The sequence below is a fragment of the Ricinus communis genome, chromosome 9 (assembly GCF_019578655.1).
Source record: "Ricinus communis isolate WT05 ecotype wild-type chromosome 9, ASM1957865v1, whole genome shotgun sequence".
NCBI classification, from domain to species: domain Eukaryota; kingdom Viridiplantae; phylum Streptophyta; class Magnoliopsida; order Malpighiales; family Euphorbiaceae; genus Ricinus; species Ricinus communis.
Window position 1 is genome coordinate 4,244,496 of NC_063264.1, and position 25,578 is coordinate 4,270,073.

Below are 25,578 nucleotides of genomic sequence, written 5' to 3' on the forward strand. Positions count from 1 at the left end.
TCTAATTCCCACCTATGATAACGACACTGGTATTGATATAGACACCTGCATCTATCTAAACTCTTCATTTCTTTACCTTCTTATTCTTTTCTTAAACTGAATTAGATGGTGCTTCATTTCAGTATCTTTATCAATCTTCTCTAATAAGTTGTATCCAACTATTCTCTTTTCCGATAATCTTAAATATGATCAATTCAGAATAAACTTCAGCTCAATTTTATATGATATCACTTACAGTTTTCTGGAACTAATAATATCACTTACAGTTTTATATGATTAAAAAGAAAAAAATACCATTTATTTCGGCTCAATTTTCTATCTGTGCTATGTAAATAATAAACTGCATCTTGGATATGCACAAACAAATACGAAATTTCTCCATTGCACAGTGAGATGCCAACAAATTTACTCACAAACTACAGTTACACAATTAAGATAAATAAAATAATCCTAAACCTGCCAACACCAAGCGAACTATTCTAACTCCTGGTCCCTTGTTCCATGAGGTTTGAAGCCAAATCCTGCTATGCAGAGGTTCAAGCATTCTTAACATTCCATTAGCAATAGCTTTTGGAAAGCAACCTCAAAAGCCAAAAGATATTACTTTATGGGCAAAGTCTAAAAGTGAGATTGTATGCATATCCAACTAGTAAATTGTTTATTTACAAGCCGAATCATCATTAATCAGTGCACTATATCCATATATTCCAGGCATATTCCATGAATCCATATCTACCACCACCATCCTTGTAGCTTAGTATCATGATCGCCGCAAGTAAACCAAGAAGTGTCCTTCTTTACGGTACCTGAGATTGTTTTACTTTCTTTTTTGGCCATAGACTTGAAGCAATTTGAAGTAACAGATAGTATCAATTGCCCAATAAGGGAAAAAGGCAGAAGAGAAAATATCTAAATGCACAATATGCCAGTATAATCTACAATACCTGTTGTGAATTTTGTCAAATTTTGTTCACTAGTTACTTTACTACTCCAAGACTCAATTGTTAAAAGCCAAAAGTTTGCTGACGTATATATTGAAATATTGAAGTGTATTAATTTGTGATGAATGTTAATGCAAATTCTGAGATTACAATTTGAAGCATGATCTTGATTTATACATATTGAGTTCAAATGGTCTTATTGCTATGCTACTAGACTCTGAGCTCTATGTCAACGTTCCATTCCTATTCTGTGGTTGGTAGAAGTGACCTTTCTTCCATAGGGAAGAAAGGTTGCTCCTGACTTTAGCTTTCTGGCCTGTGATGACAGAAGTTGAGGCCTTGACCAGTGGTCATTGACTGCTTGTTTGTAACCCGTTGTATTTTGTCCTGTGTGTTTTTTTTTGGTCTTCAACACTCTCCCTCAAGGTGGGTTCGAATAGGTTGATCGATCCCATCTTGCTGAGAAGGTTCTTAAGATCAAATTTGTTTAGTGCTTTTGTGAGGATATCTGCCAATTGTTCATTACTTCTGACGAATGGAGTTTCAATTTCTCCAGATTGAACCTTTTCTCTTATAAAGTGACAATCTACTTCGATGTGTTTGGTGCGCTCGTGGAAGACGGGGTTTGAAGCAATATGTCTTGCTGCTTGATTGTCACAGTACATCTTTATTAGTTCTTTGATCTTAATTCCCAAATCTGCAGGACTTGCTTAATCCATATTAATTCGCTGGTTGTTGATGCCATTGATCTGTATTCTGTCTCAGCACTGGATCTAGCAGTTACAGTTTGTTTCTTGCTTTTCCAAGTTACTAGATTGCCACCCACGAATGTATAAAAGCCGGAGGTTGATTTTCTGTCACAGCTTCCGGCCCAATCTGCATCAGAAAAACCAATAATATCATACGAATTGTTATTTTTCATCCGAATCCCTTGACCAGGAGTTCCCTTGAGATACCTAAGAATCCTATTGATGGCATCTAAATGACTAGTACGAGGTGCATGCATGAACTGACTTACCATACTTACAGCATAGGTGATGTCAGGTCTGGTTACGGTGAGATAGATTAGTTTCCCTACTAGTCGTTGATAGTGCCCTATATTGTCTAAAGGATTGCCATCTTCAAGATTAAGTTTAGTTTTAGTCTTCATTAGTGAATCTACTGGTTTTACTCCTAGTTTTCCTGTTTCTTTTAATAGATCAAGGACGTACTTTCTTTGGGACAGAAATAGACCCTTATGGGATTCGGCTATTTCTATTCCAAGAAAGTAGGACAGTTGTCCGAGATCTTTGATGTCAAATTCCTCTTTTAATTTTTGTTTCACTTCCTCAATTTTTTCATTGTTGTTACCTGTTATGATAATGTCATCAACATAAATGAGAACAATGATAGTGCAAGAATGAGTATGTTTGACAAACATAGAAGAATCAGATGCACACTTAACGAAATTGAGTTTTAAAAGAAAAAGGTTTAGCTTGGCATACCATGCTCTTGGAGATTGTTTCAATCCGTAGATGGCATTTTCTAGTTTACATACCATGGATTGGTTGGTGGTAGTCTCATAACCTGGAGGTAGAGTCATGTATACCTCTTCTTCGAGAGTCCCTTGGAGGAACGCATTTTTTACATCCATTTGATATAGGCTCCATCCTGAGTTGGTAGCAACAGACAATAAAATGCGAACCGTGCTCATTTTTGCTACAGGCGCAAAGGTTTCCTCATAGTCTACCCCATATGTTTGGGTGAACCCATTTGCTACCAATCTAGCCTTGTATCGCTCAACTGTTCCATCATGTTTATACTTAATTTTATATACCCATTGCACCCAACAGGTTTTTTACCTTGTGGTAGAGGGACTAATTTCCAGGTGTCATTTTTTTCAAGTGCCTGAAGCTCCTCCTTCATGGCCTGACACCATTTAGGATCGGTGTTAGCCTCATAGAAGGAGGATGACTCAGTATGGGAGGTGAGTTTATCTAGGTAGGTCCTATATCAACTGGATATGCTATAGTAGCTAATAAAGTTTTGAATAGGATACGTCACCTTGTGGGACACATAGTCCCTTAGTCTGACTGGTGGTCTGGTAGGTCTAGATGATCTGCGTGGGGCGACTTCTTCAACTGGTGATCCATCTCCCCCTGAAGAAGTGCCCCGGAGAATGATATTGGCTCCCCCGGAAAGGTTGGCCTCGGGATTTGTGGTGAAAGCTGTCTCCTCGTTGGACGGAGGTGGGAGAACTGAACTGTCAAAAAATAAAGAGTTATTATCCGGAAATAACAAGGAAGGCCCATGAGAGGGATGAGGATTAGTGAAATAAGGTGTGCCTTTATAAAAAAAGCACATCCCTAGAGATGTAGGTTTTGTGAGTGCACGGGTCATAGCACTTATAGCCCTTCTTTGTTGAAGAAGACCCTAAGAATACTGTTTTGATAGAGCTGGGTTTCAGTTTATAAGAGCGTTTAACATGAACAAAGGCTGTGCATCCAAAAACTCTAATGTGTCCTAGTTCAATTTTCCTGCCCTTGAGAATTTTAAGAGGACTAAGATTTTTAAGTTTTGGACTAGGGAGGCGGTTAATGAGATAGGCAGCAGTTAGGAGAGCATCATACCAGAAGGTGTGAGGAACATTATTTTGAAAAAGTAAGGATCTGGTGACGCTAAAAAGATGGCGGTTTTTTCTTTCACAAACTCCATTTTGCTCGGGAGTGTAAGTGCAGGTAGTTTGATGCAAGATGCCTTTAGTGGAAAAGAAGTCTAAAAAATTTTTATTGATGTATTTAGTGCCATTATCGGATCTAAAGATTTTGATGTTAGCATTATACTGAGTTTGAATAAAGTTGAAATTTTTTTGAAAACATCAAAGACTTCATTCTTGCCTTTTAACAAATAGACCCAAGTGATGCGAGAGAAATCATCAATGAATGTGACAAAGTAATGAAAATGATTGTAAGAGGTACAGGGAGCAGGTCCCCAAACATCAGAATGAATTAGATCAAACATTTTTGTTGAGATGGTAGAGGACACAGAAAAAGGTAATATAGTATGTTTTGAAAATTGACAAGTGTCACAACAACCAGAATCTATTTTAAGACAAAATAACTGATTTAAGACTGTATCAACCGGATGCCCAAACCGCCTATGTAGAAGAATGCTGTGATTGAGAGGTTTAGTGAAGGTAAGGCACTGATTGGTAGGATTGGTGAGATAGTATAATCCATTGTGAAGGTATCCTTCACCAATCGTCTTCCCGATGGTGCGATCCTAAAAGATTACAGAAGATGGTGAGAAAATTACATTACAATTTAAAGTACGGTTATTTTTCCAACAGATAACAAATTTGATGTAAAGTTAGGTAATAAAAGAATATCCTGAATAGAATTAGTATTAGGGAACAAATTTGATGAGCCAAAACCAGAGATTTCTACTCGACTTTCGTTTGCAACTATCACATGTTGGGAATCTATAGGAACAAAATTGTGCAATTGTGTCGAGTACCAAGTCATGTAGTCAGTTGCACCAGAATCAATAATCCATTTTGTAGATTTATAATTTTGAGATACTAAACCTGCCCCACGGGACTGTTGGAGAATGGACTGAAGTTGGGAGAGAATTTAAGAAATTTGGTAGTTTTCTGATGGGCCGGACTCGGGTCGATTTGATGGGCTGGGCTCGGAGGCTGGACTGGCCCATGAATTGTTGGTTGGCTGGGCTGTGGCTGGTGGGTTGAACCTTGGGCCTGAATTGGCCCATGTACAATTGGGTTGGGCGACATAAGCAGCAGAGTCGGGTTGAGCGGAGTCGGGTCGGGCTGATACGGACCCGCTCTCCACGTCCGACCCGCTGAACGCATCATAACCCTTAGGGTTAGATGCGTTCAACATACCCACGCCGCCAAATTTCTCTTATCTTCTTCGCTCGTCCCTGTCTCTTCTTTCTCCAGTTCTTCCGCGCTCTGCTCGATTAGTGTCGGGCGAAGGTGCGGGTGGAGATGCCAACACCGCTCATGAGAGTGACCCTGCTTCTTGCAGTGGTCACATCTCGTGACGTTATTGGGCGTCCCTCGCACCCGAGCCGACTCTCGCGAGTGAGAGACGAAGGCTCTATTCTCTGTGTTGTTCTGGTTTGTCATGGTTCCCATAGTGGCACGCCTGGTTTTCTCTTGTTGCACAAGAGCGATGACCGCGTCAAGTCTGGGGAGTTTGCTGGATAGTAAAATCTGTGATCTAACCGCCTCGTAGCTCGACTCGAGCCCGCCCAGGTAAGTAAACACCAGGTCCTGCTCCGCTCTCTGCCTTATTTCCTCTGGATCAGTAGTGGGTGGGAGGTAGCTTTGTAGCTCCTCCCACCAAGTTAATATCTCGGTCGCGTAACTCACGCTGGACCGAGTTCCCTATTTTATTTGTGCTAATTCCTGTTTCAACTGGAATATGTGCGCATAGTTTTATTCTTGCCCGTATAACTGTTTTAGTCACTCCCATATTGCCTGTGATGATGCCAGTAGCAGACATAGCCTGGCAATCTAAGGCTCGATTGTGTTGGTCAGAAGCGACATGACCATGTGATCAGTCGTCTACCAATCTTCGATTGCCTCATTCTCTTCCTTTGTTGGTTGATCTGGGTTGATTGGTTGTGGCCTCTTTTGAATCCCTGTGATAAACCCTATTTTCTTTCTTCCACTGAGGCCGATGTATACTGCCCTTGACCATTAGAAATAATTTTGACTGCTTGTTAAAGTTTTGTTGGTGAGCTTGGTAAGATTGTTTTGAGACATGATGAGAAATTTGCTTAGTTGGATTCTTGATTGTTTTTGGGTAAGAGATGACAGGATCACTCCTGCTCTGATACCATATTGAAATATTGAAGTGTATTAATTTGTGATGAATGTTAATGCAAATTTTGAGATTACAATTTGAAGCATGATCTTGATTTATACATATTGAGTTCAAACGGTCTTATTGCTATGCTACTAGACTCTGAGCTCTATGTCAACGTTCCATTCCTATTTTGTGGTTGGTAGAAGTGACATTTCTTCCATAGGGAAGAAAGGTTGCTCCTGACTTCAGCTTTCTGGCCTGTGATGACAGAAGCTGAGGCCTTGACTAGTGGTCTTTGACTGCTTGTTTGTAACCCGTTGGATTTTGTTCTCTGTGTTTTTCTTTTGGTCTTCAACAGTATATCCAAGATTCCTCAAGTTTCTTCCTAGTTCTAGCAGAAACAGGCACAGCTTCTCCTTGGATTGCTGAGTATTCGCAATTCCTCTTCTTTGAGAACTGTGCAGCAGCTGCCTGACCACCAGCTATGGCAGCAGAGACACTCCGAGGTTCATCAAGTTCGGATACTTTGTAGGTTTCGCAATTAGAACCAAGCGACCCTGGCTTCAGAGAGAACAGGTCTTGTGGATCTGGAAGTGGAAACTTAATTGGTAATGATGCATCAACTGGACAAAGACCTCTAACTGCAGCCTCATATAACTGCAACAATTACAAAGTGAACCATCAAAGAAAAGGTGAGTAGCAACAATTCCAGTTTATATTGAAAAAATGATTAAAAAGTAAAAATCTGAAAGGCATTTGGTTTTATATTTCTACTTGGTTGTCCAAGTTAAAGATACGCTGGTGTCCTCGCATCTCTAATGGTACGATCAATTTCTGCATTGAATAGAAACTTCCATTAACATATTCAGTGGGCAGACACAAAATTTAGCATTCTTAAACATTAAATCTGCAGTCTATAAATATATATATTGTTGGCTCAATGAGAATTATACGTTTGGTTCTTCACAAAGCCAGCAAAAATCTGTTTTCCCTTCCAGTTTCACCTGCAAGAGAGGGTCTAGGTTATGCAGCACCGGTGCTAAACCAAGAGCAAGCACATTGCATAAATATAACAGACTGCTACAGTGTATAGTAGGATCCCCACCCCTTCAGGCAAGTCCCCCCAGCATACCAGCTCTACGTTTTATACACCCAACAACTTCAACACAACCTGCAATGTGAATATCATAGTAATCATATCAATGATGATGATAAAAATAGTAATAACTAATATAATTAGCGGAAATACACATCAACTCTCATTAATTATTTATTTACAACATCAAACTTGAAATAATAGAATGAACAGAACAAATAACTGTGTGCGCAATCAGTCAGTGGATAAGTTCACTAAGCACTATTTAAGGATCACTATCCACTGAGATTCAACACTTTGTCGCTCCGATTCGTAAATAACAAACAAAAGGACTATTTAAGGATGCCAACTATCTACCTCCTTTGTTGCCTTTCATTTTCCTCCTTTTTCTCGGCATATGTTACATTTATATATTAGAGGAATTATATGGACTGAAAAAATCTTTACGAACCTGCTCCTTTGAGTTCTAGTAGCAATATCCCAGACACTAAACTCTTAAGAAATGTGGAACAGAATGGAAACAATACCAGATACCACAGAATATAAGCAGCACCTACAAGTCTTGAAACAGGATAATATTCTGGAAACTTGAGGTCCACTATCCCATCAACAGCATATATTTCCCTGTAGAAATCCTCCATTGCTTTAATTGTGGTTGGATCTGGGACCTTACCAGCAGCATGAATCCAAAGTCGGCCTTCAACAAAATATTTACATAGTAAGAAGTATTCTCATTTCTCAGTCCATGCAAACAAATAGATCAGGTTGGGATATGTACAAAAGAGATAGAGAGAGAGATAGACAGACATTATTTCTCTGTAAATTCACACCCGCATTGAAGTTCAACAAGAAAGAAAATGAATATCCCTTTTAATTTAAAATTCGCTTCTTGCTCAAATTTCAATTATGTTAAAAACTCAAAACATTTAACCTAGAGCAACTATGACTTTGAGCAGCTATATGGCAAAATGAATTTGCAAAGCAAAGAAGGTTGCAGTAAGATGTTTTTCCCTTTGGTCCATTACAATATAAGCCAAGAAAGCATTCACTCCAATTTAATACTTAATGCAGAGGTCTTCTGCAATTTTGTTAAGTGCAATTCGGTACACTATTAACAATGAATAATTTTGTGGCTCTTCATTGGCAATTAGTTCCATCTTATCCTCAATCCACTACAAGAAGTAATATAGTTCTGTTTTGTTCTGTGCCTAAACATTGAACTACGTATACTTTCGACAAAGAGCAATCTTAAACTATTAATTATATGGAATTTGAGGTTAAATCAAGTGGTTGGGAAGATTTGTCCAAATTTACATGGATTAGAATCTTCAAATCTCTTTTATGGATTAGGGTTTACAAGAAAGCTACTTAAAATTGCAATTTTTAAGCCATTAATTTTTCTTTCTTGTTCTTCATGGTTCCAAATTGTCATAAGACATAAATTGCCAAATTCCACTAACTTATTGAAAAATATATTTATAGATAAATAAATAGAAAAAGCATTTTTCCCCAGGCTATTAATTGCGCTTCTGATAATCAAGATCATTGCCCCTTCTACAACAGCAATCCAAATCTAACTGAATAATCTGGAAAGAACAAACCCAACTGCACGCAACAAAGCGCCTATTGTAAAAAAGAATCTAATAAGTAAAGTTTCCATCTTTTATAGATATATACCTCTTATAGGGGCAGGCCAGGACCTCCCTTCAACACGCTTGATGCCATGAACAAGCAATGAAGCCCATGGCTGATGTAATGTGAGACAGGAGTTTGTACAGTGTTTAGTATTTTTACTTCCCATCTTGCTTTTGCAAATGAGGGTTTGTAGTTATCACCAGTTGCACTCTGTTTGTTGTTGTTTTTTTTATTTTTTTGTAGGCATGTATAAGTAGCTTAGAATATAGCTGACATTATTGCAACAGTTCTATAGAAGCTTGCTGATAAATAATCCAATCAAATTACATAGAAACCTAATTGGTCTTTTTACTTTATTTGAAGGGCAGAGAGCGAGACATCTCGAGCTTAGGTCTTTCATTATATACAAAATATTGGCTGCAAATTTCTTTAAAATGTTTAAATGAATCGTGCCGGCCAGAATAAGAACTTAGAGATGGTGCAATAAACACATCAAGAAAAGTAACTTCTCAATTAGGCTTTTTTTTTTTGTTTAAAGGACTTCTCAATTAGACTTAGAAGCTTTAAATTCAATCATTATGAGATAATGAATTCAAGAAAAATTTAGATTAAAATGATTTAATCTAAAAAAAAGAACCTCTCTGCATTCCCTCTCTAGAGATCTTCTTTGCCTATTAAGTACCCAATATTAGTTATGATGACTTTGTTTTTAATGGCTGTCCAGTAGCCTCACCAGCCTTGATTTTTTGGAATTCAATCTCTTGATGGAAGTTGGTAAAGGAGGGAAATGTTAGTTGGCGATTTTATCGCGATCAGGTTGGTCTATTTTTCTATTTTTTATGAAAAGGTAATTAGTAAAATTAATTTAATATTTATCACATTTGCATACTAAATTAATAAATAATTAATTTATATTTATTAATTTTAAATAATAAAAATATGGGTTAATTATTTAAAATATTTATATACTGATATTTTTCTTCTATTAACTATTGTGTATACAATAAATCTAGATTAAAATCAAATTAAAATAAAAAATGAAAGAAAATAATAAAGTTTTTTGCGCAAAAAATTTAGAGATAGCTTTACAGAAATCACGTAAACTTAATTTAGCTAAAGAAATAACTCTTTTAAAAAAAAAAATCTATGGAACTGAAGTCAAGCCCAAGTAAATCAATTAAATAACCAGATAAATCAAACAATTATCTTTCTTATTGTAAAGTTATGTTATTCAAAATGGACCTGAGGCTTGCGCAGGTATCTTTTCTAAATCCAACTCCAGTATTACTCGTGTTGGACTCTTTCAGTGCATATTTCAACAGTTCTAAAGCCTCTAAATTAGGTATTATATTGCTAAAAAGCCTTCAAAAATGACTGTCCCATCAAAGTTCATATGGTTGGGACTTGGGAGATAAATTGGGATTTGAAAAGACAACATTTTGTCTGCGAGAAGTTTTAGTTATGGTACACCACAACTTGACTTGAATTGCTTCAATGGCACACCCATCAATTAAACTCTTTCTTTATTTAAAGAAACTTTAGTTGAAGTTGAAGACATAAGAGTTAGTGCTTACATGCATCAATTGACAATTGGTGGGCTGCTTGCCCGCGCACAACTTTCAAACACAGCTCTAAAAATATATGACAAACAAAACAATTAAAGCAAGCTTCTTGGGTTCTTGGTCTTCTTTCTTTATAATTTCTAAACCAGGAGCTTCTCTTTCTTGGGTCCATTGTCACCTACCTACTTACTTTAGCTATTTGTCTTTCTTTGTTTAAATTCTCAAACTAGCACCTTTCTTGCCTTTCAATTTCTCAATACACAGAATATATTCGTTTGGGCCTCTTTTCAAACTCATCAATCACCGGACGCACATACACCATTGATTCATTCTTTGCTCCACCATAAAGAAATCAAGACTCAGATTTCCTATTCCCTTTATATCTTCTTTTTTCTTGTTTTAAAAACAGCATGTGGTTATTTATAACAACTCAACAGGGTCTAAGGAGTTGCAATAGTGGTAGTGGTGTTTATGCTAGTGATAGTGGTGTGGCACTTTATTCTTCTTCTTCTTCTTTGCTTTAAATTATCTTCTTTGCCTTGTGGTGTAGTTGTCTAGTTTTCAGAGTTGACAGTAAGAAAAAAAGAAAAAGAAAAAGAAAGATACTTGGAGATATGCAGCGTGCAGTTCTTGATGGTGTGATTTATAGGTTGCTTGAAGTTAGAGGCAAGCCAGGGAAGCAGGTCCAGCTTTCTGAGAACGAAATTAGGCAGCTCTGTTTCACTTCCAGGGAGATTTTCTTGAAACAGCCAAATCTCTTGGAGCTTGAAGCTCCTATCAAAATCTGTGGTATTTTTCCTACAGACCCTATATATTAATTCCAAAGTTGCATTTAATTATTAGTATGCGGAAATAGATTTTTCTATGAAGTGGGTTGTTAGTCAGTTATGTTATAAATATGTACTCACTTAGTGCTTGGTAATAAAAGCTTGGCAGTGTCATCAGCTTAGATTAAATATTGAAAAACTGGTCCGCTTTAATTTTGTTGTAAATTCGATGATGATGATGAGCGTGAATCAAGCTCTAATTTGAAGTGGGTCGTGATCTTTATTTTTTTTTTCTTGCAGAAATTGATAATATTATTGGCTTCACTTCATGAGTACTTTTTTTTGCTTCCTTTCTCGATATATAGACAATTCATGCTCACTTGATGATCAATGACTAATTGCAATTCTTTTTTCAAATATGAAAATGTTTCGGAGCAGTATATAGATTATTTGTAGTTATCACACAAGGGAATTGATGATAAATATATAGCCATACCAACGCCTTTCTTTTCTTTGCTTTCCAACTCTGTTTTTGTTTTGCTGAAATAGGAATTACAGTCCAGGCAATTCGCTTTAATGAATCTTAGGCATTCTTGTCTAATAACAATTTGAATATTTCTTCCATAAGCATCATTCTTCTCCATAATATAAAGGCATGAAACATTCTTTGCACTATTTTGCATTAGTCATCGACATGCTGCAAGCCTCTTTTGTTGAATTTGAAAGAATAAGAAAAAGAAACTTTGAAATTGTGTTTACTTTCACTTCTTTATCATGGAGAACATTATTATGAAATATGACTTACATGTTACTTCCTTTAAATCACCAGGAGATATACACGGACAATATCCTGATCTTCTGAAGTTATTCGAGTATGGAGGCTTACCTCCTCGAGCCAACTATTTATTCTTAGGGGATTATGTAGATCGAGGAAAGCAAAGTCTGGAAACTATATGCCTTCTTCTTGCATATAAAATAAAATATCCCGAGAACTTTTTCTTACTGAGAGGAAACCATGAATGTGCTTCTGTAAACCGTATATATGGATTTTATGATGAGTGCAAACGAAGATTCAATGTCAGAATATGGAAATTTTTTACAGATTGTTTCAATTGCTTGCCCGTGGCAGCCCTTATTGATGAAAAGATTCTGTGCATGCATGGTGGACTTTCTCCTGATCTTCGAAATTTGGATCAGATTAGGAGTTTACAGCGACCTGCTGTTGTTCCTGAGTCTGGTTTATTATGTGATCTTCTATGGTCTGATCCTAGTAAAGACATTCAAGGTTGGGGCATAAATGAAAGGGGTGTTTCATACACTTTTGGTGCTGATAGGGTCGTTGAATTTCTGCAGAAGCATGATCTTGATTTAATTTGTCGAGCCCATCAGGTTTCAAATTTCCTTTTTAGTTTTGAATATTTACTATGTTAGAAACCAAAGGACGAGTCAAAATGCAAAATATCATGTCTGTACGGCTTGTAACGTGTTTTCATTATATATTGTTCTTGTTTGCAGGTTGTGGAAGATGGATATGAGTTTTTCGCAAACAGACAACTTGTAACCATATTTTCAGCTCCGAATTATTGTGGAGAGTTTGATAATGCTGGCGCCATGATGAGTGTGGATGAGAATTTGCTATGTTCCTTCCAAATTCTGAAACCTGTTGATAAGAAGCCAAAGTTTAGTTTTGGGAGCATGGCTACTGCTAAGCCTAGCACCAATTCAACAAAAATCAAGGTGCGCGTCTCATTCGTCATTTACCAAATAGTACTAGATTTTTAAAAAATCCTTCCGTGTGCATGATTACACACTTATACGTATCATGTAAATTACAGGACTTTTGATGCATTGATTTGCTTAGCTTATATGTTAACTGCATTCTCTTTAAGCTTTTCATAGTTTATCTCTTTACATGCAGCATCTAGTTCTTTCCCACCTTACCACCATTCTGCAGTATATATAACAAATTATTGGCCTAGTTGCAAAATTTGACTCGTTTTAGAAGATTCCTTTCATTGTCATTTTCCTTTCTTCTTTTCCTTTGCCAAGTTCCCTTCCGTTTTCTTTTCGTCTCAGACTTTTTCCATATGATGTATTGTCCTTAGATTTTTGTTTATAAGAACTTTAAACTTGCTTTTTTCACATCAGTTTTTGATATGTTCTTGATCACCTACTTTTTATATCTATAATTGAAATTCTTCTTGCATATCAATGCATTCCATCTAATGGTTATTCTCCCGTTTTCCTTTTTGCAGTCTCTTTTAAAAGTATAAGGAATCTGATCCTCTGGAGAGATAACCTAATTAGGAGCTAGCTGCCCTTGACAGGGAGGGGCTGAATATTGCCAGTCTGGATAGCCATCTAGAATCTGGGTTCCATAGTTGATCTCGATGAGTGAAGAATGTAGATTAAACTTGTGTTTAGGTCAAGATGATAAATGGAGAATTTCCACCTCCATGTTAATTTTAGGAGGGTGTAATCTCTTTGTTTTGCTCAGTGTCAGTGTACGTAGTTGCCACTATGTTATCATAAACAATAATCACAAATATAATTTGTAGAGATGATATGATTGGATTCTCTCATTTCCTCTTCTTTCTTCTTCTGCCATTTCCTCTATGCATTGTCGGCTCATCGTCATTGATAATGCTTGACATCCAAGTTGGGTCCCTACAAGAAAAATGAAAATCAACAATGGTGCCGGATTCTGGTAATACCACTCTGATAACTAAGTCAGATCTTCCTTATAAATAGTAGGAACCCATATTAGATCATCAAGCAGTATTAATCCATATGCATAAAATGATGTATGAATTTATTTTCTTTTCAGCAGTTTGTTCTGTATAGGAATTTGTAACTAAACATGTGGTAAAGGGCAACATCCTTTGTAACAAGAGAGCTTTTCCAAACTTCTAATTCATTGACTTCGACACTGTTCGTACTTTTATTAAATCAGATTAAAAATTCAATTAAACATAAAAAGAAAATTAGAGAAGAAAAAACAGTGAAACCTTCAAGACATCAATGAGAAGTTCAGTAACAAATAATATCTTATGTACAACGGCAAACAATTAAGCAAAAATAACATTGTGAATAAATTGAACAGCATAAATGGAGCTATGTAACAGTGCTGATACGCGTTACTCTGTTACACACTAGTAATTGGTATGAACAACAAATAAAATGTAAGAGTAAGCAGAAGTAGGTAAAGAGGGAACAGAAACTCGTGGCAATTCAAAGGAAAAGAATTCTTCTTTTATCTCTGTTTCTTGCTGTGAGGTCCCAGCACAATAGTATCGGTAAACAAATAAAGCCCACTTCGCACCTTGGAGAAAATTCCATTGATGGACTTTTAGTTTAATTTTTATGTGCAGATGCTCAACATTTTCAACGGGCTCTTTATAAGCCTAATAAAAAGTGTTTGGTTATAAAACTTTTTACGCTAATAATGTGGAATAAAAAAAATCTTTTTAAAATGCTAAGTATATACAACAATTGGCATTTTTCAGATTTAGTCTCGTGTTAAGTGAAATCCATATAGATGCAAAGAAAAAGAAATAATATAATATAAATTTATCATCATATCCTGTTTTTTTGAAAGTTAAAAATGTTTTCCAAGAAAGAAAATGAATCGAATTTATTCTACAGTAAAAAGAATTGCTTGGTATCTATATATATTCCAGGAGTGAGCCTATTTTGACAACATTAAACTTGGAATTCCTCTTCTTTCTCTTTTTTTTTTAAAAAAAAAAATATAATATTTCTTTTGTTGCATTTGTAAAATAAGAAGTAACTTCCTGTAGAAAAAAGGATATTCCCAAGCTTGAAATGAACACACTAATTCCAAGCAAATAAGTGCAAGTACCATGACAAACTGTAGACTGGGGCAAGTCTCATCGCCGGACAACTTTCGAAGAAGTTAACAGACAAAACTCCAAACTCGTAGCAATGGCTATGCATCATCATCATCCATGTCACGCGTTTTCCACCTGACGACAAGGCAAGAAGACGTTGACTTGTTTGGTCCCATACGCCATATCCAGTCCAATTAATTATTTTTGTATTTGTCAATTTCATATTATAACTTTGCATTTGTCATTTTCACAATCTGAAAGTTTTCCTGAGAATTTTCATGTCTAAACTATTTCCATAATCGTTAAAATCTTTCGACAGTTAACATTATCTAGAATTAATATAACAAACATTTCTTTCTTTTTCATTTTCCCCCTTTTTCCTTTTCTATTCTTTTCTTTATATCTCCTACATCTATATTTTTTTATTTTAATATCCTGTAAGCTGTTATCCCTTAATAATAATATGTTTAGTTATCGATATTTTACTTTTTCTTTGAGTTAAATTATTTAATTATTTATGTTTAACTTTTTATATTAATTTGAGTAAGTGTATTTAGTCTTTATCATTAGCGTGGGATTTTGATATGAAAGTATTAGCAGAAAATTTGTAAATAAATTTCAAATAATACAGCTCATTAAAAAATAAATAAAAAAAGTCAATAGGGTGTAGTATATTTTATATTTTAATCTTGAGTCTCTATCAATAAAATTAGAGAATTTTAACAAATTATTCTCTTTTGTACTTTTTATAATTATGTCTATTATATTTATGTATATTAAAGATGCATAATTTCAATTTCATAAATGAACCAATATCCAATTTTATGCCTTTCAGATAAGTTTTAAATAAGGTTCCATTTGTTTAACAGAAAATAAGTTGTTGATAGAAATATTTTCCAAACAAAATCTCTGGTGTTCGGCTATAACACTAAAAATGAAGTAGAAAATATACTCTTGTATTTTGGTGCACGTTAATAAAAAATCAAACTTTCAGTCTATAGGTAAAATGTATAATATACATTATAAGACATAAGAATAATAAATATAAGAAAGTTATATTAAATAGAAATAGAAAAATAATATATATATATATATATATATACAAACACAAAAATTTTAAAATTACAAATATAAGGAAACCGTGAAACTAATCAAAATTAAACATAAACAGACGCATACATTTGCACACCAAAGTAGCTACTTTAAACAAAATTCCAAAATGCAGCCTATAAAAACTAAGTTAGATTGGCCTTTACTGAAAGCTTCTTTTATTGGTTTTGGGTAGAGTTCTTGTAAGGCTATTCCACCAAAAAATTGTTTGAAAACGGAAAGTTATTTTTTTGTATTTTCTTTATCGACTAATAACTTATTTTCTACTGTGTCTCAAATATTAGAAAATAACAAATGGAGTCTAAGTAATCTCTATTATCACATGTTTGGTTGAAATTTATTAAGAAATTTATTTTATTTAAAAAATATATATAAAAGATAAAATAAAATAGAAATAATAAAGTTGAATGAGCTACTTTGTTGGTATAAAATATATTGACAAAGTAATATAAAATTTATTTATTTATTTTGTTAGAATTTGATTTAGTTATAACCAATCCTATACCAATTTAAATATATAAAATTTTAAATTAATTTTTACTTCATTCAAAATACATATATTCTAGATTTATAAATAAATTATATAAATTCTATTGGTTTTAACCAAATACGTGTGAACTAGTAAGCTGCATTTATAATAATAATAATAAAGTTTTAGGCCGTTGATGCATATTAATTGTCAATAGCTAATTGTATATATAAATACTTTAAAATGAGTGAAGAGAATAATATTGTTTAAAGAATTGTAAATCAAATTAAGTGTATGTTTATGTATAGAATTTTATATTTATAATGCAATTATAAATCATTATGTATCTTTCATTCCACAAATATAAAAGTGAAAAGAAATTACAAAGTGTCTCTTCCCCTTTCCTAATCATATATGTGTGTTTAATAAGTCATCGAATTAAAAATAAAAGTTGACAATGGCAACATCGAGTTTGTGACTACTTTCACGAATTAATCATTTTTTTGAACCTAAATTTATTATTTTACAAAGTTAATTATTACCTCTTGCACATTTTTTTCTTTTGGAATCAATTGTAAAACGAATAAAGCCGTTATATATAAAATTCTTTGAATAATTTTGGTTGGCAAGCTGGCCATATTTGTGCCCCCTTTTTTCCTTTTTGAATAATTAAATGGATTAAGAAACTTGTAGGCATGAGACACATTGGAAAAATATTTTTTTTTTAAAGCCAAAAATCATAATAAAGATAACTGGTTCTCTTTTTTATAGGAGAATTTTAAGTGGCAAAAATTAAATATTTTTATTGTTACGCAGCCTTAAATTAAAACTGAATAAAAAGATATTGAGTAGGATAATATTGTATTTCTCTTAAGAACTAACAAGTTTAAAGAGTTGAAGATTTTTCAGCCAACAGTACGTAGTGGGATATTGTGTATACATGTTGATGTAAACTATATATATCTTTAGATGTCTCCTTGAGTTAAATTGGGAAATTTCACTTAAAAATATGAGTTTACTTTATCATAGTTGAGAATATCCGGAATGAAATTAGAGCAATTAAATTGGAAATACGGAATATACCAAGCATAGTCCCTTTTCGTTCATGATTAACTAATGATCATGTTCGGTAAACTGCCTAATATTTATCCATTTATTGATTAACTAAGCATATTTTAATTAGACTGAGCATATATATATAATGGGTTTGACCGGCTTTTCATGAATTTAAGCCGTTAAATCAATTATAAATAAGAACATAACTAAAAGGTCAACTGGTTGACTAGTATTTTGCAAATGCAAATTGCTGCTGTTTTCTTGCAAATTACATCAGCTAGCAGCCTTGTAGCTGTATCCTACAAGAACTCTCAACATAAAGTGAGGAACGTGCTTATCAATTATACCTGCAGCATCCAATTCTTTGAAGTCACCTATCATTTCTTAATATCAAGTAATTACATATCTACATGTGTCCAAGCTTTTTGCCATTTCTCTTATTTTTTTCAGCCAAATAAAATGCCAGAAAGAAAAAAAAATGAATAATTAAGATCAAAAGATCTGGGGACAAAAGAAAAATTAATTCTTAAGGGCAACTTAACTTCAATGAATAATTTGAAGGCTAGGGTCAGTTCTTTCTCAATAATATAATGCAAGATTTGCAAGCTTGTTTAATGTAAACCGGATCAACGATAGAGCTATTGTGATTTGTGATTGATCGTCTAATATTAAGATGTAACATGTAACGCGTTTTATTGACATATGGATTAATTATCTTTTCCGTGTGAAGGAAAATGTATTTTCATGTACTCATAACTAAACCCCACAAATTACTAAACTCCAAATCACAAGCTACAAATAAAGATGTATCTACGTGAAGAAACAGACATTACCAGTGTAACTTCTCCGCAACCTCTGAGCATAGTGTTTTTATGCTTGCCGGCAACATCAATATAATAAAAACTTATAATACCGTTATACTGTTTACTCACTAATGGACAGCTCATATGATTGACGGGTAATCTTGCTACATGCATCAGGGTTCTGCAAATGGTTTATGGACAAAAAAGTCAAGGGTTTCATATGTATCCTCTTTAGATATCATTGAAGGATCGCTCGAACCGTTATCCATTATGTAATTTTGTACTTGTAGTATTTTTATTTCCAGTTTTTCTTTTTCATTATTTACTGGGATCTTTATATAGTATTTTAAAGTTTTATTTTTTATAAAAATAAATAAATCGATATAAATTTTACTGGTAGCTAACATAATTTCAATTTTCATAAACATTAAATTAGTTTACTAATTGAAGTGTACGTCTCATTCAAATGGCATGACAACTTTAGTGGTAACGACATAAAACTATTTTAAAATCGTAAAATCTCATTCTTGAAGGTATAGAGACATGCACCCTAAAATAGAAAAGAAGGAAAATATATGTCAAAGGATATTTGTGAGTAGAATTATGAAAATCTAGCTCTTGAAATATAAATTGACTTACTCTCTCTTCACACCATACTTATGGGTTGCAGATCACAATGACACAAGAGAATATAAGATATATTAAGAAGAGTGGCAATAGATTGAATTGAGCACAGATACAGAATCATATATGTTTCATTTTATATGAATCATTTTTAGGATTGGATGTTATTGCCACATGTAAAATCTTCTCCTATGTACTTAATGCTAACAGAAACGGTTTAAGTTTACAAACGATGGTTTATGAATAATTAATCAAAATATTTGAGCTAATCCATATATCCTTTTGCTTGACTTAGAAAGTAAGATAACCATGGCAACTTAACCATGACTCTGTGATCTACTCTTCCAGTAATAATACAGGCACTATTTGTCACAGACCCTTTTTAATAAACTAATCGTTGCGCAATCTGTAATCTATGTGCACATGGATGTTAAGAGATTCCCAGCTTACAGTTTTTTTTCTTATTTAAAAAAGGAACATAATAATTGCATTAGGATGTAATATTTCGAATTAAGTACACAAATGTACAGAATAATGTGGAAATAAATATCCATTCTCAGTAGAAATGAGATTACAGTGATTGTAGAGGGACAACAGAGAAGATAAACAAGAGTTGACTTTAATTTATAATTATAAAAGAAGGTATATCCCATTTGATGCCTCAATTATTCTTTGAATGGATTTCGTGCAGATTACAGGATTAGTTGCACTTAAATAGCAGTCCCTACCTCCTCTCTTAGTACCTATCCGTCCCTCTTTCCTCTTCACTGTCTTCTCTTTCTGGTGTAGATTGAAGAAGCGGGTTAGTCTCTTTCTCTCTCTCTCCCTATCCTGTTCTTTTTTTCTTTATAGAAAATATTTTTAGATATGAAGCATGCATGAAAACTTCCCCGTTTCTTGGATCTTACGGCAACTTTTGCACACTGCACGTAGGGTAGGACCACTTTGCTAGCACTTTCTTTCTTTACAGTGGATAATCTTTACCTCATTTAAGCCCTTTATATTAAGACAACATTCTTGAACTCTTATTCTTAGGAACTAGGGTATCCATTAATTAGTCATGAAATTCATTTGTAGGTTATCACTATAGTGCAAATATTCAAACTGCAGCTCAATTCTTTTTTAAAGTTTTCTCTTTTCTTTTCTTGTTAGCAATCCTTTTTTCATTTTGAAACTTATAATCCTAAGGGAATTTATATGTTTACTTCTTCTCCTGCACAAGCAATTCTCCAGTCTCCATGCAAATATATTCACTACTAAACTGCTACTCCAGACAATTTATACTTGTTATATATGTTTTCTCTTTCACAAAATTATTAGGTTCAGTTTCCATTTTTGTTAGGTTTAGGTAATATTTGGTTTAGTTGCAGTCTTTGACTGAATGCTTATTGGTTTATTTTGAATTTACAATTAATTTTTTTTTTTTTTTTTGCCCTTTTTCCTCTCTAGCTGGTATAATAGAATATTGATTGGTGAATACATATAAGAATTATATATAGAGACTTGAACAAAACATCTTCTTCTTCTTCTTTTTATTAAAAGGTTTAGATAATGATATAAATAATACCTAAATCTTATATTTAATTTTGCCTAATGAGGGAGTAATGCATTATATTTCTCCCGCTTAAGTATATTTTTCCATTGGCTATTTTGATTACCTCTCAATTTTTTATTTATAAATGTGATTAAATTAAAATATTTAAAATTAAATAATTGATAAGAAATAAATTAAAATTTTATAATAAAATAGAATGAAAAAAAATAGTTAGTAACCATTTATATCATTATTTGTATAAATTATAAACAACAATAAGGTTGTTTGCCTAAAATATTTCAGAATTTTCTCAATTTAATACCTTACATGAAACTAGACAACTATATGGACCAATTATATTTCCAGGTCAACATCAAAAATGACCCACTTAATGTCCATGGCCGGCCTCTGTCATTTATCCTAACTAATTTTCTGCTAATTCCTATTTGACAAGGGAAATTAATACCTCTCTCAATTTTCTCCGAGCCATTCATAGGTTGGAATTGCAACTCTATACCCAATAGATCATATATAGCACCAAGTTTTTCCACACCACTTAAATATAATTCCCATTGAGTCACTTCTAGGGTGACATATTAGTGGAAAAAAAAGTATATAATTTGATGATGATGGGGCCAATGGAAAAGTCTGAGTATGTATTATTTGGTAGTTGATCAGTCTAATCCATCGCTATAGTCTATGAAAATGGATTTAAAGTTCTGCCTTGTTCAAAGTAAACATGTCACTGTATTACCATTTTTTCCTTTCATTGGAGTAGTTCATAAATTGTTGTATAGTACAACTTGCAGTTTCTGAGAAATGAGAAAAAAGAAGCGACTACCATGTGATCATGTTGTTGTCCTGTTGGTTGATTAAAGATTCACACATGATATTAATTCATTGTGCAATAATTCTGTAAAATAATATTATTAATATTTACTATGTGTTTGCAATAATAATAATAATTATTGTATGTATTGTTCTTGTACAGGTGAAAATACTTGTTATACAAATTGGCGGGCAGGATTAGGTAACCATGGCCGGACCACGTTTGGAAGTGCTTAATGCACTAGATATTGCGAAGACTCAATGGTACCATTTTACAGCAATTGTGATAGCTGGAATGGGTTTTTTTACAGATGCATATGATCTTTTCTGCATCTCTTTAGTCACCAAATTGCTCGGGCGCATATACTACACAGACTATACCAAAGACAAGCCGGGATCCTTACCTCCAGACGTAGCAGCTGCTGTTAATGGTGTCGCACTTTGCGGTACTTTAGCAGGCCAGCTCTTCTTTGGTTGGCTTGGTGACAAACTGGGTAGGAAAAAAGTGTACGGGATCACTCTAATTCTCATGGTTGTTTGCTCCCTTGCCTCAGGGCTTTCCTTTGGAAGTTCTCCAAAAGGAACCATAGCCACTCTTTGTTTCTTCAGGTTCTGGCTTGGATTTGGTATTGGTGGTGACTATCCTCTATCTGCAACAATTATGTCCGAGTATGCCAACAAGAAGACTCGTGGAGCATTTATCGCTGCTGTGTTTGCTATGCAAGGATTTGGTATTTTGGCTGGTGGGATTGTAGCTCTAATTGTTTCAAGTGCATTTAATAACAGATTCCCAGCCCCTACATATGCAGTTGATCGACGTGCCTCACTTATTCCTCAAGCTGACTATGTTTGGCGCATTATTTTGATGTTCGGTGCCATCCCTGCTGCGTTGACTTACTACTGGCGTATGAAGATGCCAGAAACTGCACGTTACACTGCCCTTGTCGCCAAAAACGCGAAACAAGCTGCTGCAGATATGTCTAAGGTGCTCAATGTTGATCTTGAAGCAGAGGAAGAGAAGGTGACAAAGATAGTTACAGAACCAAACAATTCGTTTGGTTTGTTCTCTAAGGAATTCGCCAAGCGCCACGGTCTTCACTTGGTAGGAACAACCACTACTTGGTTCTTATTGGATATCGCTTTCTACAGCCAAAATCTTTTCCAGAAGGATATCTTCACGGCAATCAACTGGATTCCTAAAGCTGCGGAAATGAATGCATTATATGAAGTTTTTCGGATTGCAAGAGCTCAAACCCTTATTGCACTATGCAGTACCGTACCAGGATATTGGTTTACAGTGTTCTTGATTGACTACATGGGAAGATTTGCCATTCAGTTGATGGGTTTCTTCTTTATGACTGTTTTCATGTTCGCGCTCGCTATTCCTTACGATCACTGGACCTTGAAGCCCAACAGAATTGGCTTTGTAGTAATGTATTCGCTGACATTTTTCTTTGCCAATTTTGGACCAAATGCGACTACATTTGTCGTCCCAGCAGAGATTTTCCCAGCAAGGCTAAGATCAACCTGTCACGGTATATCTGCAGCAGCAGGAAAGGCAGGTGCTATAGTAGGTGCATTTGGCTTCTTATATGCTGCACAAAGCCAAGACAAAACCAAGACTGATGCAGGTTATCCTCCCGGTATTGGAGTCAAGAACTCTTTGATTGCACTTGGTGTAATCAATTTCATTGGCATGTTGTTTACTCTATTGGTCCCTGAATCAAAGGGTAGATCGCTCGAAGAATTGACCGGTGAGAATGATGAAAGTGGCGAGGAAATGCAGGCCGCTGCTTCTGTTAGGACTGTTCCTGTGTGATTTTCTTTTTTTCTTTTCTACTAAACTTTATCAGACAGCTCGCTTTTCATCAGGGTTTGTGATACTTCTATTGTGGATCTAATATATATTTTGCTTTGTGAAATGTAATAGCGTACATATATTTCAGTTGTTTTTGAATTTGTTTCCTTGTTCTAAAGCTACTTGTATTATTAATATATGTTCTTACATATATCTGATTTATGCGTACTCTTCCTTGTGCTCTTTACTGTAAGGATCAAGCCCAAATTGGAATAAAATGAGCACGATTTTATTTTTTGAATGAATTTGATTGATTGAACTTGTTTAAAATTTTTCTTTTCATACTTTAATTTTACTTTGTTTCTATCATTACACGACGGAATTGTATCTCATGATTCAATGGTGATTATTAGCTAACTTTGTAAAACACCAAGGACCAAGGTATCATAAAATTCCCCAATTTGAAAAATAAAATCAAAATAAAAGGACTATCTAATTAAGTATTTTCCCTAAATCATAGACACAAAAAGTTCAGTTCTTGCAATTTTTCTTTTATTAAAGACTGTGGACTACATAGTGTGTATCTCACTATAAAAATAATAAACTTCTATTGATATTTGTATTGATGGGTAATGGACAAAGAAACACATTTTTATTGAGTTTAAATCTTACCTATTACTTTTTTATGCAATTTAAAAATTGGTTTGATTAAGATACATTCAATTAATTTTATGAACAAATGATAGCAAATTATTGTCTTTAATTCATTGTATTGGATGGTCAAACTCCGTATCTACCGGTTAATTGTTAATGCAGTTTCTTCATTTTAAAAAATAAAAAAAGTATAAATTGTTGTAATTTTATATTGATTGAAAATTGCCATTAGAAATCTGTTTTGACTCGATCATTTGAGCAGCATGATGATTATCAGGTTACTTGCTTCCCTTTCGGACATGCAATTTGATCTTGGGAAAACCCAGAAAAGTATAAACCTAAATCTTGATTTCCAGTTCCGTAAATTTTAATAAACTCTATATATTGTAAAGTTTGTAATCCAAACATGAACTTAAACTTTTCTTTAAAGGAAGTCCAGAAATTAATACAAAAGATTAGTTGAAAGTAGTGTATGAGGCTCAATCCATAACAATCCAAATATATACAAAAAGTTCTTTTTAATTCCCTAATAAATGCAAGGAGAAAAAAAGTAAAAGACAAGATTTGGAAAGGGGGTCGCTACAGTTTAGCAGGTAGCATGTTAAGAATATTGACTTCTTATGGGCAAGGTTTAAGTGCAGTGAAGTTACAGCCAAGCTAGAAGACGCATAAATTGGTCCCCCTGTACTATATATGCATGGAGGCAATGACTGAGAAGTTGCATCGAATGCACTGCATGCTTGTTTTCTTTAGTACATGGATTAATAGCTAGTCCCCAAATTGCTGAAGGTTTTAATGGGGTAGGGCCAATATAAATAATGTCCATTACCATTCTGGAGTGGGTAAAAAACTAAAAGCTTTGAGCAGTCAGTCATGCATAATTGATCATACAGTTTTTTTTTTTTTTTTTCTTTTTAGTGTATGGGGGTAGAATTGATTTTATTAACTATTGGGTATGGGATAGAATTGATGTTAATGCTGGTTTAACTCTTCTCTACTTGAATATAGGCTGCTAGCTATAGCATTCATGTTCCCATAAGAAACAAAGTTAAGGCCACACTCCTTATGGATAAAATATGCTGACTTTCTTCACTCTAGAAAAAAAAAAAGAAATCAATGAATTTGTAGATATAATAAACTGAATTTAGGTTTAGTAGTATTAAAATGGTTCCTAGCAGGAAAAAGAAAAAGCAAAAGAACAAAAATCATCGGTACAGATGTGGGATTCACAGTAGAATAAACGGTAGAGGCCCCTCCGGTAAGCGTGAGACGATGAAGATACGAAGAATAATCTTTTCTTTGTGATAATTTTCTATCAGGCTTAATTTCACAGTCAAATTATCACTTACTTTGTAATATGGGAATGCTGAAGATTAATTAAGCGTTTGGCATGTGATACTTATCAAAGTTGAAACGAAAGGAATCGGTTTTATTAATAAGAACATATAGAGAGTTGTCGTGCACAAAATATCAAATTCTTAGCAAATTTAATATAAGAATAAACTATGGTAAGCATTCAAAGATAGAAAGCAATTCTGAAGGGTAAGCGGGAATAAAAGTATAGTTGAAGTTACCAAATTAATGACATCTATGATATTCTTTACCCTCATTTAAAGAAAAATTTAAAAAATTGAAGTTTCCCTGCACCATGAGTTGCCCAAAGAATGACTCTTCAGTTGAATAAGAATTGGATCAACTGATTGCCATCTTATAATATCAAAAAATAAAATTTTGAAATTTATTCTTTTTTTCCTTTTTAGATAACTCAAATTTGAAATTTTTATAATATAAATAAACAATGACATCTTTATATTTTTTAGAAAAATAAAGATGGACAATGAAATATTTGTCTAAATCAACATTATTTATTATGTAGAGTCCACTATGACTAATATATTGACTAATTTTTTTCCACAAAAAAAAGAAACTAATTTCATAATTCAAACGTGTGAAAGACATTTTTAAATTCATTCGAGCAGAATATAAAATATTGGTTTATAGTTTTTCTTGTATAAAAGAAAGTAGTAATTGCCAAT

At 33.9% G+C, this 25,578-nt stretch overlaps 3 protein-coding genes across 4 annotated transcripts; 2 read left to right on the plus strand and 1 right to left on the minus strand.

The window, feature by feature from the left end:
• Positions 1–5,877: 5,877 nt before the first annotated feature.
• LOC8258355 (activating signal cointegrator 1) lies at positions 5,878–9,055 on the minus strand. Its single transcript, XM_025159515.2, is given in 7 exon segments — positions 5,878–6,412; positions 6,530–6,589; positions 6,709–6,759; positions 6,861–6,897; positions 6,899–6,926; positions 7,405–7,548; positions 8,529–9,055. Coding segments are annotated over 7 exon segments (750 nt in total). The 5' UTR covers positions 8,653–9,055; the 3' UTR covers positions 5,878–6,106.
• A 1,010-nt stretch (positions 9,056–10,065) lies between these two features.
• On the plus strand, positions 10,066–13,397 carry LOC8258354 (serine/threonine-protein phosphatase PP1 isozyme 3). The gene is made up of 4 exons (XM_002531487.4): positions 10,066–10,837; positions 11,645–12,204; positions 12,331–12,552; positions 13,071–13,397. Exons 1-4 carry the CDS (start codon positions 10,663–10,665, stop codon positions 13,086–13,088), a joined length of 975 nt encoding a protein of 324 aa, XP_002531533.2. The 5' UTR covers positions 10,066–10,662; the 3' UTR covers positions 13,089–13,397.
• A 5,984-nt stretch (positions 13,398–19,381) lies between these two features.
• LOC8258353 (probable inorganic phosphate transporter 1-3) lies at positions 19,382–23,193 on the plus strand. 2 transcript variants are annotated; one of them, XM_025159514.2, is made up of 2 exons: positions 19,382–19,530; positions 21,254–23,193. In XM_025159514.2, exon 2 carries the CDS (start codon positions 21,299–21,301, stop codon positions 22,907–22,909), a length of 1,611 nt encoding a protein of 536 aa, XP_025015282.1. In that variant the 5' UTR covers positions 19,382–19,530; positions 21,254–21,298; the 3' UTR covers positions 22,910–23,193. The 2 variants fall into 2 exon arrangements, with proteins under 2 accessions (XP_025015282.1, XP_002531532.1); XM_002531486.4 differs by lacking the exon at positions 19,382–19,530 and adding an exon at positions 20,960–21,114.
• The last annotated feature ends 2,385 nt before the right edge of the window (positions 23,194–25,578 follow it).